The sequence below is a fragment of the Hemiscyllium ocellatum genome, chromosome 11 (genome assembly GCF_020745735.1).
Source record: "Hemiscyllium ocellatum isolate sHemOce1 chromosome 11, sHemOce1.pat.X.cur, whole genome shotgun sequence".
Lineage (NCBI taxonomy): Eukaryota > Metazoa > Chordata > Chondrichthyes > Orectolobiformes > Hemiscylliidae > Hemiscyllium > Hemiscyllium ocellatum.
This window is the reverse complement of record NC_083411.1, coordinates 16,087,112-16,102,656: the sequence shown is the minus strand read 5'-3', so window position 1 is coordinate 16,102,656 and position 15,545 is coordinate 16,087,112. Positions and strand designations below refer to the sequence as shown.

The 15,545-nt window shown below is 39.5% G+C and overlaps 1 protein-coding gene across 2 annotated transcripts in view; it reads left to right on the top strand.

Annotated features, from left to right (window-relative positions):
* The window catches only part of mtm1 (myotubularin 1), a 157,875-nt gene that overhangs the window by 33,441 nt on the left and 108,889 nt on the right, over positions 1-15,545 (top strand). For both annotated transcript variants that reach the window (XM_060832423.1, XM_060832424.1), the window contains 3 exons: positions 6,564-6,663; positions 14,727-14,781; positions 15,029-15,123. In XM_060832423.1, the coding sequence (XP_060688406.1) occupies positions 6,598-6,663; positions 14,727-14,781; positions 15,029-15,123 (216 nt within the window). In that variant the 5' untranslated portion in view covers positions 6,564-6,597. The remainder of the gene's footprint in view (positions 1-6,563; positions 6,664-14,726; positions 14,782-15,028; positions 15,124-15,545) is intronic.

Sequence of the window (15,545 nt, the reverse complement as noted above, 5' to 3'; positions counted from 1 at the left end):
TTCCTGATGAAGGGCTTATGCCCGAAATGTCGAATTTCCTATTCCTTGGATGCTGCCTCACCTGCTGTGCTTTTCCAGCAACACGTTTTCAGCTCTGATGTTATGAGAAGTCATTGTTGAGGACTTCCAGACTGCTTAGCTTGACTGTATGTACACTGTATCATCACATGTGGACTGTCCACCCTGTACTAATAGAGCCTGAGCTGTTGTTGGATGGTAGTATTTTGGGAGTGAGAGTGTCAGGCATTCCCAACTCCTCAGATAGAATAAAATGTTATTAAGGAGGACTTTGGAGGGTCAGGGTGTGTCTTTACTGTGTGTCTCGGTGAATGGCAGAGGGTTTACTTTGGTTTTATTATTTTTTGTAGTGATTAGGTATAACTGCAGTTTACACTACTGTTACAAAAGTCAGTTAAGAATTTATTGCTGTGGGGCTGGGGTCATTTACAAAAAACAGACCTCCTAAGGCAACTGAAGGACATGAGTGAATGAAAAAGGGTTGTACAGTAATCTCGTGGTTTCATGATCTCTCTTACTAAAATTTTTCAAATAAAATTCTAGATTTATTTGATTGGCTGGTAGCTGGGAATTTAAATTGTTGTAGACTATAATGCACTTGCTTAAGAGAGAAACCATTTTTGAGTGTAAAGATCTTTCTGGAGAAACTTACTTGTGTCGAAGAGGATTGATGCTGGATACTGTATGTTCAGAAATAGATGTTCTACCAGCAAGTTGGTGTGAAATTTTTTGCATTGTTAGAATTGTACAGCAGGCAGTGATCATTAGAGTAACAGCAGATTGATTATATGGTGAAATTGCATTTCAAGAAGATAATCTTACTACATTAAAGCCAGCATGACTTTGAATCATACAGTGATTCAGCTCTACTTGAAACAAATAAACAATTTGTGAGAGGATTTATGATCAAATCTTGCTGGGCTGTCATTGTGCAGCACAATCTTTTATAGTCATGATTTTACTAGCGTGGTTCTGAACAACTGAGTGGTTAAAAAAAACTTAAATGATGCTATTTAGAGAAATAGTTCACTTCAAAGTTTTGTTGTATTCTTTTGACCAGCAACTTTAAATTATGCGTCTGTTGGGTGTGACTGTCTAATTAATTCCTTTGCTATTGGTAGATTTGTTTTTAAAAGAACGAGTGTTGTGTTCATGCCATCAGTGTGTAACAAAATGCATGGAATTTGTGTATTGGTTCTGCTTAGTCCAACAAGCATTCCTCAGGATTTTAAAATTGGCTTGGACTTTTACTGAGAAGATCCAATTTAATACCTTGGCTAGAAATGGGTGTATACTTCCAAGGTTTACCCACTTCTTCTTTGATTGTTGCTATTGCCTCCTAGCTATCCAGAGGTATTATTCACAATTATTTCAACTTATTCTCTTCAGTTGCTTTTGGATTGTAGTATAGTTCAGAATTTTGTGACAGGGCATTCTTTAGAATAATAAGGATCAATGTGCAAAGTGGTTGTGGCACAGTTTAAATGCTAGTCTTATGACCGGTTGCTGGTTTAAGTTACACCCATGATATCTGGCCAAGGGAGAGAAAATTGGAGGGAATAAAGGATTTGGTTGAGTGGGTCCAGGCATTTCCTGGAGGCTGGTATTGGCTTGGTCCTTAGAGCAGACCTTGCCCTACCCTCAGACAGTAAACGAAGATAAGTTAGCTTCCTTGTTTGCTTGCAGAAAAGTGAACGCTGCAGGATTTTATTTAGGAAGCAAAGTTCAAGATCATGGCATGAAAACTGTTTCTCCTAGTTGTAAATTATGTTACCTTTTTTTGAAAAAGGACATAAGAAAAATTCTTTAGAGATGTGCTCCTGCATTTATACAAAGACTAGAACAAAGAACCATTTGTCACTCAAAATGCATTTTAGTGCCAGAACAGTGTGTTAAGATTCCAGTTGGCTAAGTGACAAACCCAGACTATTTACTTCACCAAGATCTTTTGATTTAATTTTTCCAGTGAGGTTTGAAATATTGAACAGCAAACTATTTAAACTTTTCTCTAATTTTACAGCACCCAGATCACACGTCAAATGTGCACTTGCCTTTGTGATGATTTAGATCTAATTTCAAATAAAAAAGTAATTCTCCACAACACTATTATCCTAAACCTGTAGATTCACACTTGCACAGGCAACTGCGGACTCTGCAGCTGTTCATTTACGTGCAAACCTGGGCAGTGAGCCGGAACCTTTAGGACCTTGTGTTCCAGGCCTCACCACGCATTGACAGATGTATGTGTTTTGCTGAATAGCAGTCAAGGATGGAGAGTATGGTTGTGATCGGAGGCCAATTATCGTGCTAAATTCAGTTAATTAACCATAAACCAGAGATGGAGTCTTTGAACCTCCTTAATTTGTATGGTTCAGCACCACGTCATTATACCCGCTGGGCCATGAGCGAAACTTTCACCAAGTCTTTCTTTTCAGATGTGTATGGTCTAGGAGAGAGAAAAAAAAAATATGATGTTACTCTTGGCATGGAAGATCGAAGATCTTGAGTTTACTGTTTTCAGGGATATCAGCAGGCCACCTCACTGACTCTTCGGTGCTGCACTGAGGGAGTGCTGAAAAGTCGTAACCTTTCATCAGAAATATGGCACTTAAGTTGAGGGCCATCGATCTTTTGAGGTTGATGCTAAGCGTCACATGACACTACTAAAAGCATTGAGCTCTCCTTGTGTCCTGTGGCCAACATTTTTCCCTCAAAAAGAATTAGTAGATTCTTAAATCATTTATCTAAAATCTATCTAATTTTGTATGTTGTTTGTGGGACTTTTACTGTACAAATTAGCTACTTGAGTTTGCATTATTACAACAATGCATGTTTCATATGGAATTCATTTCCTCACAAGCTCTTTGGGAATTATGAGGTCATAACAACTATTATGTTATTTTGTTCATATTGTGCAGAACTGTAGAACATTTTAAAAATAGTATAATAAACTGTACGGAATGACTTTGCATATGGCCATTTGAGGAATCTGAGGAATCTTTTCAAATGAAGTAACATTCTTATGTTTTGACTGGGAACTCCCCAGGTTATTTAATGTATTGTGTTGGAAAATTCAAAAACCAGTTTTCAGATCCGAGCTTTTAGGTATTGAGCTGGATACGACCAGGACGGATGTTTTTTGTTTATCTCCTTCAGCATGCTCTCCAGCATTCAACATGAAGTATAATCTCAATTTTTTTTGATGAATTTAAGGTGTATGAAAATATTTTGTATAGGAAGGTAAGGAGCATGGTTTTAATTTGTAGCAACTGAGTTACTGGCAAAAAAAAAGCTTTGAACAGTTGGACTAGTGGATGGTTTCAACAGGAGAATTAAAAAAAGTGTTTATTTCTCGAATACTTGAAAACTAGATGTCCATGTAAAGGTGGTACTCCTATTGTCCGATTTAACATGATCTTTTTAAAGGCTCATTTCTTAGACTTACCTTTTGTATTTTTGTTTGACATCCTGTGTTACTGTGTCATCAGGTCACAGAGTCATTGAAGAAAGTGGCTCCTTACTAAAATGAGTTACAGGGCTTTATTGGAATCATATGCTATAGAGAAGGAAGACAGGATGCTGCCATGGTTTAAAGTTGCCTCCGTTCACCTGAGTATTCTGTTTCGTCCAAATGCTGTAGGAGATTAAAATCCACACTTTTCATGGTGTACCAATCTACAATACCATTGCTGTTATGGGATTATTCTCGGAACACATACCTGGCATCTTTTAAAGAATGGTTTTGCTGTTTGGCATAATATTCCCTCCAACCATAAATAACAGAGAAAATCTCACCTATTAAGATTTTGTTCCTCTTGGGCAATTGTCCTTTTAGTTTTATTGGCCTTGAAGTGTCTACAAATGTGAAGGTGATTTGCCTTCTACCCAACATGCCTTCATTGATAAAACCTTTGGATCATGGAGTCAAAGCAGTGTTCAAGGCTAATCATTGACACTGTATCTTCTCTTGATTCATCAAGGCAACAGGTCAGGACAATGTGCCATTAATTAGAGAATGTTGGCATGGTAGTAGCATCCAAATGGAATTAAATATTGTCATATCTGAATGGTATCAGTGGCCATGGAGAATCTTATGATGTCCTTAAGATTCGGTGAGAAATCAGAGCCTGAACAAGGGATGTTGACTTTGAAGTGGATGATGCTGACATGGTGCAGAGGAAATTTCCAATGAAAACTTCATGCAACTAAAATGTCAATGAGCTGAAGAGGACAACCATACTGAAATCCAAACTTGTCAAGCATTAGGAACATAACAGGAGTAAGTCATTCAGCCCGTTGAGTCTGCAGCACTGTTTATTTAGATCATAGCTGATGGAACACTTCAGTATCTTTTACCCTTGTACCATTGCAAATCAAACATTTATCCACCTCTACTTTACATATACTCAAAGACTGAGCTACCATAGCCCTCTGGGGAGAGAACATTCTAAAGTTTTGTCACCCTCTCGTTCCCCTAATCTCTGTCCTAAATGTCATCCTCTTTATTTTTACTCCAACTTGGAGAAGTATCTTACCTGCATTTACCCTCTATATTCCTTTATGCTTTGTCAACAAAATGCCTATCGAGAACTTTAGAACTCATGAAAGAGGCAATGCAAATTTTCACTGAGGATGACCGAAACCAAGAATGTAGTTAAATTGAACAGGACGATGAATGATGGTATTAACTGCTACAAAAATGAATCAAGTCTCATAACTTAACTCAAAATATGTCACTGATTGTGTCCTATTGATCCACAAGCTGTCCCAAATGTGTAACTGTAGAAGATCCTGATTCAACCACCAAGATGATCACTTTGCCTGGTTGACTATGATTCAAGAAAGAAACAACTTACAGTAGGTTTCGTCATTAACAAAAAATAGCAGTCCAACTATTGAATATTTATAGTCCCAAATAGTCCTCAAAAGAAATGTATGGTCACTTACAGTTGAATAATGGTCTGTCCAGCAATCTTTAGCAAAATGTTGCAGATGATGTGAATTTATACGATAATTCTTAATAATTTTGTAGGTAATTTCAGTTTGCAATGTACAGTACAGCATTTCAGTTTGTACATTGGTTATTCTGGACAAGAAAGTGACCAAATGAATGCAACTCTGGCTTCAGCATTGATTCCTGTGGGAACTCACAATTCACTAGAATGTTGTTTCCCTTAAAGCAGTGATTCTCAGGAATGCAACCGCAATGTTAAATGAGACTCTCTGTATGGTTGACAGGAGCATGTAGTTTTGTCCTGTTTGTGCTTTGATTTCTTTCTTGCTACAGTGGTTGTGTTTGCATTTTTGCACACTCTGGTCTGTTTAAAGCTCTATTTGGCACTGTTGTCTCAGGAGTGAATCCTGTCTCACCATATCAATAACGTGGTATCTCAGGTTTTGATATCAGAAAGTAAATTGGAGCACTTACTTTATTTGTGACCTCCAGTGTTTCACAGTTCAAGTCTAAATGACCTATTAGGATAGAGAGCGTGGATATAGTTTCCTGTATCTCTTTCAAGCAGTTAGATATAACTAATCTTCAAAACATAGATGGTACAGATATGACAGTGGCTCCTTTTCCAAACCTTGTCTAAGCCAGAAGGTCAGTTTTTACTATGATTCAGTTGCCTAAATGGTCAGGTGTCCTCAAGTACTCTAGATTGAAGATATTTGATTTGTAAACAATTATTTTTTCATATCATTTCACTTAGTTCTGCACATGCAGTCAGTTTTTGTTTGAGTAACCATCAGAAAAGGGTAAAACAATAATTCAGTTGGTCCGGTTTTGAAGGTAAAGACACTTTTTTTTGTGTTCTCTAATGATGCATTGACTATGATTGAGAACACAATGTTATATTTGTGGAAGGCAGCTGGTGAGGAAGAAACCAGTGCCAGTCTTTGCTTGGTATAAATTTATTCACAGAGTGAATCATTTCAGATGTATCGCTCCCAGTCGATTCACACCCTTATTGTTAAGTGTCTCTTTATACTCTTTGAAAACCTATAAAACAAAATTAATCACAGTCCCTTAAAGGGGCAAAGTGTGTGTGTTTAATTATCCATCCAGTTGATGCTTTACACCTGTATATACTTAACCTCAATTGATATAATTAACACAAGTGAGTAGAATTTACTGAGGAGCTATCCCACTGCTAGTGTGTAGAGAGGATCAGGAGCAATGATTCCTCCTCCTTTCTGTCCAGTAATGTCTGGCCTTGGTTTCCTCTCAGCAATGCAATATATTTTGAAGCCTGCAATTTCTTTTTGTTGTGACTGTATCTTACATAGTTGATGTACTGTATCTACCCCATTGAAAACTCTGATATAGATTGTGAATTAAGCATATAAAATAATGTTGATGCATAGTTTCACAGATGAAGAGTTACTTCATTTCTAACCTATATATAACAAATATCAAACAATACATAAATAGACTTGACCAAAATACATTGAAGACCTCTCACTGTAGTAACCTAAACACAGTTGATTTAATGTTTGGGTTCTGGGATGTGTTGTCATTGCTAACTGGTGTGTTTTTATTGCAGTCGACTTTGATTCCGCTAAGAACCTGGATAAATTATGGCTTCAGCATCGTCACCAATAGTAAATTCCACTTCTGCAGCAAACAATGTAACGAATAAAAAGGTATGTTTCTCCCCTCCTCTGAAGTTATTGATCACTGCAGACCCTGACTAATTGCCACGTCTGCCTACATATTGAGTATTGACCATTTGTTTACTCATTTTTAAAACAAAAGCGTTCATTGCATTTGGGATTTGCCGATTCTTGCATCATCTTGAAAGAGTGAGAATAGGTTGACTTCTTGGACAACTAGAGTTGAGATACCAATAGTGCTGTAAGGAAGGGTGTTCCAGGATTTTGACTCAGCGACAGTGGAGGAATTACACTATAGTTTTAAGCTATGATGGTTTGACTTAGAGGGGAACTTGCAGGTGTGATGCTTTCTTGCATTTGCTGCCTTGTACTTCTATAACCATAGAAAATAGGTGGTTCAGCACTTCAAGCCTGGTTGATCATCCAGCTCAATAGCTTTTTCCTGCATATCCTTTGATCCCATTAGTCCAAGTGCTATGTCCAACTCCTCCTTGAAATCATACAATGTTTTGCTTTTTGTGACAATGAATTCCACAGGCTCACCACTCTCTGCACCTTCTCATGGAGTTTGCACGTTCTCCCCGTGTCTGCGTGGGTTTCCTCTGGGTGCTCCAGTTTCCCCACAGTTCAAAGATGTGCGGGTCAGGTGAATTGGCCATGCTAAATTGCCCGTAGTGTTAGGTAAGGGGCAAATGTAGGGGTATGGGTGGGATGCGCTTCGGCGGGTCAGTGTGGACTTGTTGGGCCGAAGGGCCTGTTTCCACACTGTAAGTAATCTAATCTAATCTCGGACCTAAATGATTTACCCCGAATCTTTAGACTGGCACCCTGGTTCTGAATTCCCCTGCCATTGGGAATGTCCTTCCTACATCTCCCCTGTCAGTCCTGCTCAAATTTTGTGGATTTCAATGGGATGCCCCTTATTCTTCTGAATTCCAGTGAATATAATCCTCTTCCTTGTCTGTCATTCCTACCATCCCAGAAATCAGTCCGATAGACCTTAGTTGCATTCCCTTTATAGCAAGAACATGCTTCCTCAGAAAAGGAGACCAAAACTGTGCACACTGTTCAGGATGTGATCTCACTGAGGCCCTGTACAATTGCAACAAGACACCTGAACTAACCCTGTCACTATCAAACACAATAGACCATCTGCCACCTTTACTGCCTGCTGCATCTGCATGTTTACCTTCAGTGATCAGTACATGAGATCTTGTATATTTCCCCATCTCAATTTATAGCCGTTCATATAATATGCTTTCCTGTTTTGCTACCAAAGTGAATAACGTCACATTTATCAACATTATGGCTCAAAGCTAAAAGACAGAGGGTGGTGCTGGTGGAGGGTTGTTTTTCAGACTGAAGGCCTGTGACCAGTGGAGTGCCACAAGGATCGGTGCTGGGTCCTTTACTTTTTGTCATTTACATAAATGATTTGGATATAAGCACAAGAGGTAGAGTTAGTAAGTTTGCAGATGACACGAAAATTGGAAGTGTAGTGGACAGCGAAGAGGGTTACCTCAGATTACAACAGGATCTGGACCAGATGGGCCAATGGGCTGAGAAGTGGCAGATGGAGCTTAATTCAGATAAATGTGAGGTGCTGCATTTTGGTAAAGCAAATCTTATCAGGACTTATACACTTAATGGTAAGGTCCTAGGGAGTGCTACTGAACAAAGAGACCTTGGAGTGCAGGTTCATAGCTCCTTGAAAGAGGAGTTGCAGGTAGATAGGATAGTGAAGAAGGCGTTTGGTATGCTTTCCTTTATTGGTCAGAGTATTGAGTACAGGAGTTGAGAGGTCATGTTGCAGCTGTACAGGTCATTGGTTAGGCCACTGTTGGAATATTGCGTGCAATTTTAGTCTCCTTCCTATCGGAAAGATGTTGTGAAACTTGAAAGGGTTCAGAAAAGATTTACAGGGATGTTGCCAGGGTTGGAGGCTTTGAGCTATTGGGAGAGGCTGAACAGGTTGGGGCTGTTTTCCTTGGAGCATCAGAGGCTGAGGGATGACCTTTTGGAGGTTTACAAAATTGAGGGGCATGGATAGGATGAATAGACACAGTCTTTTCCCTGTGGTGGGGGAGTCCAGAACTAGAGGATATTGGTTGAGGGTGAGAGGGGAAAGATATAAAAGAGACCTAAGGGGCAACTTTTTCACGCAGAGGGTGGTATGTGTATAGAATGAGCTGCAAGAGGGTGTGGTGGAGGCTGGTACAATTGCAACATTTAAGAGGCATTTGGATGGGTATATGAATAGGAAGGGTTTGGAGGGATATGGACTGGGTGCTGGCAGGTGGCACAGGATTGGGTTGGGATATCTGGTCGACATGGACAGGTTGGACCAAAGGGTCTATTTCCGTGCTGCCCATCTCTATGACTCTATTATATTTGCATTTAACCATTTACTCAACTTGTCCAAATACACTCAGCATTTCTGCATCCTCCTCATAGCTCATCCTCTTTTCTCCTCTTCTCTCCCCACTGCCCTGCAAAAACGTTCTGCCATCTGCAAATTTAGGGATATTACATTTAGATCTCATCTAAACCATTAATACATAATTTGCATAGCTGGGGTCCTGGTACTGAATGTTGTGGTACCGCACAAGTCACTGCCTGCCATTCGGAAAAAGACCTGTGTATTCCTACTCTTTTGTTGCCTGTCTACCAACCAGTTTCCTTTCCATCTCAATTGATTATCTCCCGGTTCCATGTACATTAATTATACACATTAATCTCTTATGCACAGCTTTCAAAGTTGAAAGCTTTCTGAATGCCCAAATAAATTGCATCTTCTGTATACCCCTTAGCAACTCTACTCAGTACATCCTCGAAGAATTCCAGTAGATTTGTCAAGCATGATTTTCTTTTCTTAAATCCATTCCAGCCCTGTCTGGTCCTTTGTCTCTACTGTTAATTTTTAAATTACTGACTGTAGCATTTTCTCCGCTACTTTTATGAGATAAATGTCACAGGTTTAGAAGGTGTTACCAAAGGAGCCTTCGTGAATTGCTGCTTGTACATGATGTATAGCGCTGTCCAATTGTGCATCAGTGATGGACGTAGTGAATGTTTAAGGTGGTGGATGGCTGCTTTGTCGTGGATAACGTCAAAACTCCTTCAATGTTGTTGGAGTGGTAATCATCCAGACAAGGGGAGAGCATTCCATCTGACTTGTATCTTTTTGTACGGCTGGGAGACATTGGGCAGTTAGATGAATCACGACAGAATCTGTAGCTTCTGACCTGCTGTTGTGGGCACAGAATTTATATGTCTGGTCCAGATCGGCTTCTGGTCAACTGTAATCACTAGAATATTGATCGTGTGAGATTCATTGACGGTGATGCCATTGAGTAGAAACATAGAAAAAATGAGCAGGAATAGGCCTTTCTCCCCACTGAGTGTGTTCTGCCATTAAACAGCTGATGGCTGATCATCTTTTCCCTCTGCCATTTTTCTCCATTATCTCCACATCCCTGATGTTACTAATATTGAGAGATGTGTTGATTTCTTTCTTGAACTCGCTCCATGGTAAAGAACTCCAAAGATACTCACCCTCTTAGAGTGAAGGAATTCCTCTTCATCTCAGTCTTAAATTACTTACCCCTTAATTTGAGACTCTGTTTTTGGTTCTAGACATAACATTCTGGGAAGCTTCCCACCCACATCTACTGATGGCCTGTAAGAATTCTGAGAGTTTCAGTGAGATCACCTTTCATTCTTCAAAACTCTAGGGAATCCAGGCCCAGTTTCTTCAGTTTCTGTCCTCATGTGTCAGCCCTGCCCTCTGAGGAATTGGGCGATGAACATCTGTTGTACATCCTCGAGGACAAGAATCTCCCTCCTCCGATAAGGAGACTAAAATTACATATAATACTCCAGGTGTGGTCTCACCATGGCTCTGTGCAATTATAGCAAGCTATCTTTATTGCAAGGCCATTTAAGGACAGGAACAAAGGCCGACTATTTGCCTTCCAAATAACTTGCTGCCTGTGCATGCTAACCTTCAGTGACTCATTAGCAAGGATCCCTTTGGACATTAGTACTTGCCACTCTATCATTAGAGATGGCTGTTACCTAGCAATGTGTAGAGCAAATTTTACTTGCCATTTATCAGTCTAAACCTGGATATACTCCATGTTTTACTGCATATGGACACAAACAGTTTCAGTATCCTGTGCAAGAAGGATTCACGAAGGAGATCTAGACAAGTCATCTGTGTGGGCAAACACATGACAAATGTAGTTTCATGTGGCTAAGTATGAAGTTCTACACTTCAGGTTTATTTTAATAAAAGAAAGGCAGAATCTTATTTAGATAGTGATATCTTGTGAAATGTGGTTATACAAGGGGATCTTGGTGTCCCTTGGATACCAGACAATGAAAGTAAGCAAGCAGATGTTCAGACATTTTGGAAGGCACATGGTAAATTGGCCTTCATTGAAAGAGGATGTGGTTTTAGAAGTAGGGCTGACTTACTCCAGTTATATAGGGTCTTGGTAAGACTGCACCTGGAGTATTGTGTACAGTTTTAATCTCCTCAGCCTAAGGAAGGATATACTTGCCATGGGAAGAGTGGGGAAAATTCCATAGGCTGACTGCAAAGATGGCAGAGCCATCATATGAGACCTGTATTCACTAGAAGAAGAATAAATGATTTGGATGTAAGCATGAGAGGTACAGTTAGTAAGTTTGCAGATGACACCAAAATTGGAGGTGTCGTGGACAGTGAAGAAGGTTGACTCAGATTACAAGAGGACCTTGATCAGATGGGCCAATGGGGTGAGAAGGGCAGATGGAGTTTAATTTAGATAAATGTGAGGTGCTACATTTTGGGAAAGTAAATGTTAGCAGGACTTATACACTTAATGCTAAGGTCCTAGGGAGTGTTGCTGAACAAAGAGACCTTGGAGTGCAGGTTCATAACTTCTTGAAAGTGGAGACATGGGTAGATAGGATAGTGAAGATGGCCTTTGGTATGCTTTCCTTTGTTAGTCAGAGTATTGAGTACAAGAGTTAGGAAGTCATGTTGCGGCTGTGCAAGTCATTAGTTAGGCCACTGTTGGAATATTGTGTGCATTTCTGGTCTCCTTCCTATCGGAAAGATTTGGTGAAACTTGAAAGGGTTCAGAAAAGATTTACAAGGATGTTGCCAGGGTTGGAGAATTTGGAGAGGCTGGGAGAGGCTGAACAGGCTGGGGCTGTTTTTCCTGAAGCGTCGGAGACTGTAGGGTGACCTTTTGGAGGTTTACAAAACTATGAGGGGCATGGATAGGGTAAATAGGCAAAGTCTTTTTGCTGAGGTGGGGGGAGTCCAGAACTAGAGAGCATAGGTTTAGGGTGAGAGGGGAAAGATATAAAAGAAACCTAAGGGGCAACTTTTTCACACAGAGGGTGGTACGTGTATGGAATGAGCTGCCAAAGGAAGTGTTGGAGGCTGGTACAATTGCAACATTTAAGAGGCATTTGGATGGGTGTATGAATAGGAAGGGTTTGGAGGGATTTGGGCCAGGTGCTGGTAGATGAGACTAGATTGGGTTGGGATATCTGGTCAGTATGGACGGGTTGGACCAAAGGGTCTGTTTCCATGCTGTACATCTCTATGACACTAAGAGGGGATCTGATTGAAACAAATGAAATTCTAATGCAGGCAGCGAGAGTAGATGCAGGGAGGATGCTCCCTCTTGGGTGGGGAATCTAGAACCAGGCTGGACAGTCTCAGGATATGGAGTTTGAGCTTGAGATGAGAAAGCATTTCTTCACCCAGGATAGTCACTTTGTGGAATTTGCTACCTCTGAAGGCTGTAGCGGCCGGGACACTTGAGTTTATTTAAGAAAGAGATTGATAAACATTTAGACATTCTAAAGGCATCAAGGAGAATGAAAGAAAATTGGGAATGTCTCATTGAGAGGGAATTAACCATGATCATATTGAATGGTGGAGCAAGGGCCAAATGGCCTACTCCTGCTCCTAGTTTCTTAACTTCTTTGAACACTGCATTACATTACTCTGCAGTGGTTCCAACATTATTTTTGCAGCAAGTGCTTTTTTTCCCTCTGGTTTTAATTATCGACTGTAGAACGCATGAGTAAAGTGATTAACGATATAAAGTGCGTTTTTTTTTTCTCTTGGTAGAATCCTCATTTTGGGTAATGCAAATCACAAGGTGCCACATTTCGTCCATCGTTTCAGTTGAGTCCGTTCAGCTGGGGTAGGAAGTTAGATGTACAATTAATCTCAGTGGTCTGTGCTCAAGGAACAAGCTTAAAAGTAACAAAAAGAAATAATAGTAGCAGTTTTGGTCAGTACTGCTTGCTGTTGCAAGGTGCATGTGAGTTGCTAAGCGAAAACATGATTGAACTTAGCTTTATTGCTCTATGACTTTGAGTCTGTTAAAATTGTTAGCTTGGAGCCCACGAGTGGATTACCTTTTTGTGCAGGCTGGGTTACAACAGTCAACATGGACTTCATCAGAACATTTAAAAGCAATGAGTTGGTAATTTGACAAAGCTAGTTAACATAAAAGGCAATTAAACAGCATCAGTCAAGGTAATTTTCATATTTTTTGGTTAAGAAACAGCTATAGAGAGAAAAATATAACCCCAATTTGTGATCACCAGGGAAAGGCACCTGGGACAGAGCTCAGGACTATGCTTTTACAAGCCCAGGTAAGTTAACTTTCCAGCTGGGGTTTCCTCCACTCTGTCTGCTTCTCCCACCTTCCTCTCTCCCCTTTCCCTCTGCCACAGTCTTATCCTTTTTGCTTTTTTCTCTCTTGCCCTTCTCACTCTGTCACCCCTCCCCCGCCCCCGTGAACCTCAAGAAATAATGCATGAGGTTTTGCACTCCAAAAGATATTATCTCCAGTTGCATTACCCCACCAGTAAACATTTCACATTGAAATGAAAGTGGCTGAGATTTTTTAAAGCCTTTTTGTAAAAGGTTATTAATAAATGAAGTGAAAGAAAAATGAATGACAATGACTTAGTCATTTGACTATCAAATCTTCTCCTCCTCCTCCATGCACTCTCCAACCTCTCCCTCAAACCAATGAACTTTCACTTCATATTTTTTTCTTGAACTATGATCCTTCCATGTAAAATTATGTAATCATTAATTATAGAAACCCTATGAATGAGCTGTAAAGTTGTCTACCAATCCTGTGCAAAATGCCAAATCATGCAATATGTAACCTGCCTGTAGTTTGGGTACCCTAGCATAGACACACATATGATGAATAGTCATTTAGCTAAACTGCAGGATGATCTGGCGAATGTACACTAGAATGAATTGCCACCGAGGAGGAGAGAGAAGGCTAGATGTTTGAACTAAGTTCCAAACAGACTGCAAGGAGGTAAACTTGTAATTGGTCTTGTAAATAAACCCATGAGTTAATACAGGAGCTGTGAGGCCTGGCATTGTTCTTAATCTGCAAAACATGAGTTTGGAAATAAGAATGATATATGGGGAATACTCAGCAGCTCAGGCAGCATCTATGGAGAAAGAAAGTGAGTTCATGTTTCAGGTCCCTGACCTTCAGGCTAGTCTGAAAGTTAGGTGACGGTAACAAGAAATGGTAGGATAAAATTGATACACCTTTTAGGATGCCATAAAACAGAGGATTTAAAAAGCAGTAAATAAAAGACTAGTGATGATGAAGTCTGTTTTCTGACAGTTGAATCAATTTGTATCTGTGATTGAACTTTCCTGGAAACATGAAGTATGTGTTGATTTATTTTAACCTGTATGATTTAGTAACATTGTTAAATCATTTTATTGAAGAGGCTGAGGGAGCTTTGTGGAGGTTTCTCATGATGAACAGTAGCTAAGAAGTTGTTTTTATGCCTATTGTAATGAGATTTTGGGAAAAGCAAATACTAAAATTTAACTCCATTCAAAGTGTGGTTCTGTAAATTAAAAAAAACTTGAATTGAATTTGAGAATTTGTAAAGTACTAGGATTTGTCTGTATGATTTGTTTGTTGTGAAGAATAACCAGAACTAATTGTATAGTAATCACTGCAGCATAAGAATATTTGATGAGCAAAATCAAATGCATTTACAAGATTAATAGGACATTTCCTTCTTTTCAGGCACAGCTGACCGACGAAATACCATTGTTAGCAGGAGAGGATATTAAAAGTAAAGGTAGGAATGCATTGACAATAATTCAGCCTGTAAATATTCTGATCTGTTTACTACCTAATTAAACTTTGTTTCATTATTTTGAGATCTAAACAGTAAACTTTTTTGGGAATTTTCCTCATTAATTACTGCATTTGTAGTTTTTTGTGTGTTGACATTGATAAATCATCTTTGTGCAATTTCAAGAATTAAAAAAAAATTGTTGCTAGCTTCTATCACCTAATGCCTCTTTAATTCCTACTTCTCATAGAAAAGGATGTGATCTACATTTGTCACTTTAATGGACCTAAGAAGGGAGTGGTGTACATTACAAACTACAGGCTTTACTTTAAAAGTGTTGAAATGGTAAGTTCTGATTTTGTTTAATCGTTGAAATTCTTTCACTTTTGTATTTTGCTGTGGTGTTACTGTAACTCCATGTCTTCATGCTGAAATGTTATTCCATGGAGATAGGCAACCAAAGCAAATCTACTTTTCTATTTCTGTGTTTGTAATCCTGTAAAAGTAAAACCTTCAAAGACCCTCAAAATTGGCCCCAATGGTTCCTCAGCAGACTTTATGAATAACCATTCCCAAAATCTGTGAACAATTACTTCTTGACATCAGTTTATAGCTTAAATAAAAGACCATAGAACATAGAAGGATACAGCGCAGTACAGGCCCTTCGGCCCTCGATGTTGCGCCGACCGAATCCTACCTAACCTATACTAGCCCAATAACTTCCAAATGCCTATCCAATGCCCGCTTAAATGACCATAAAGAAGGAG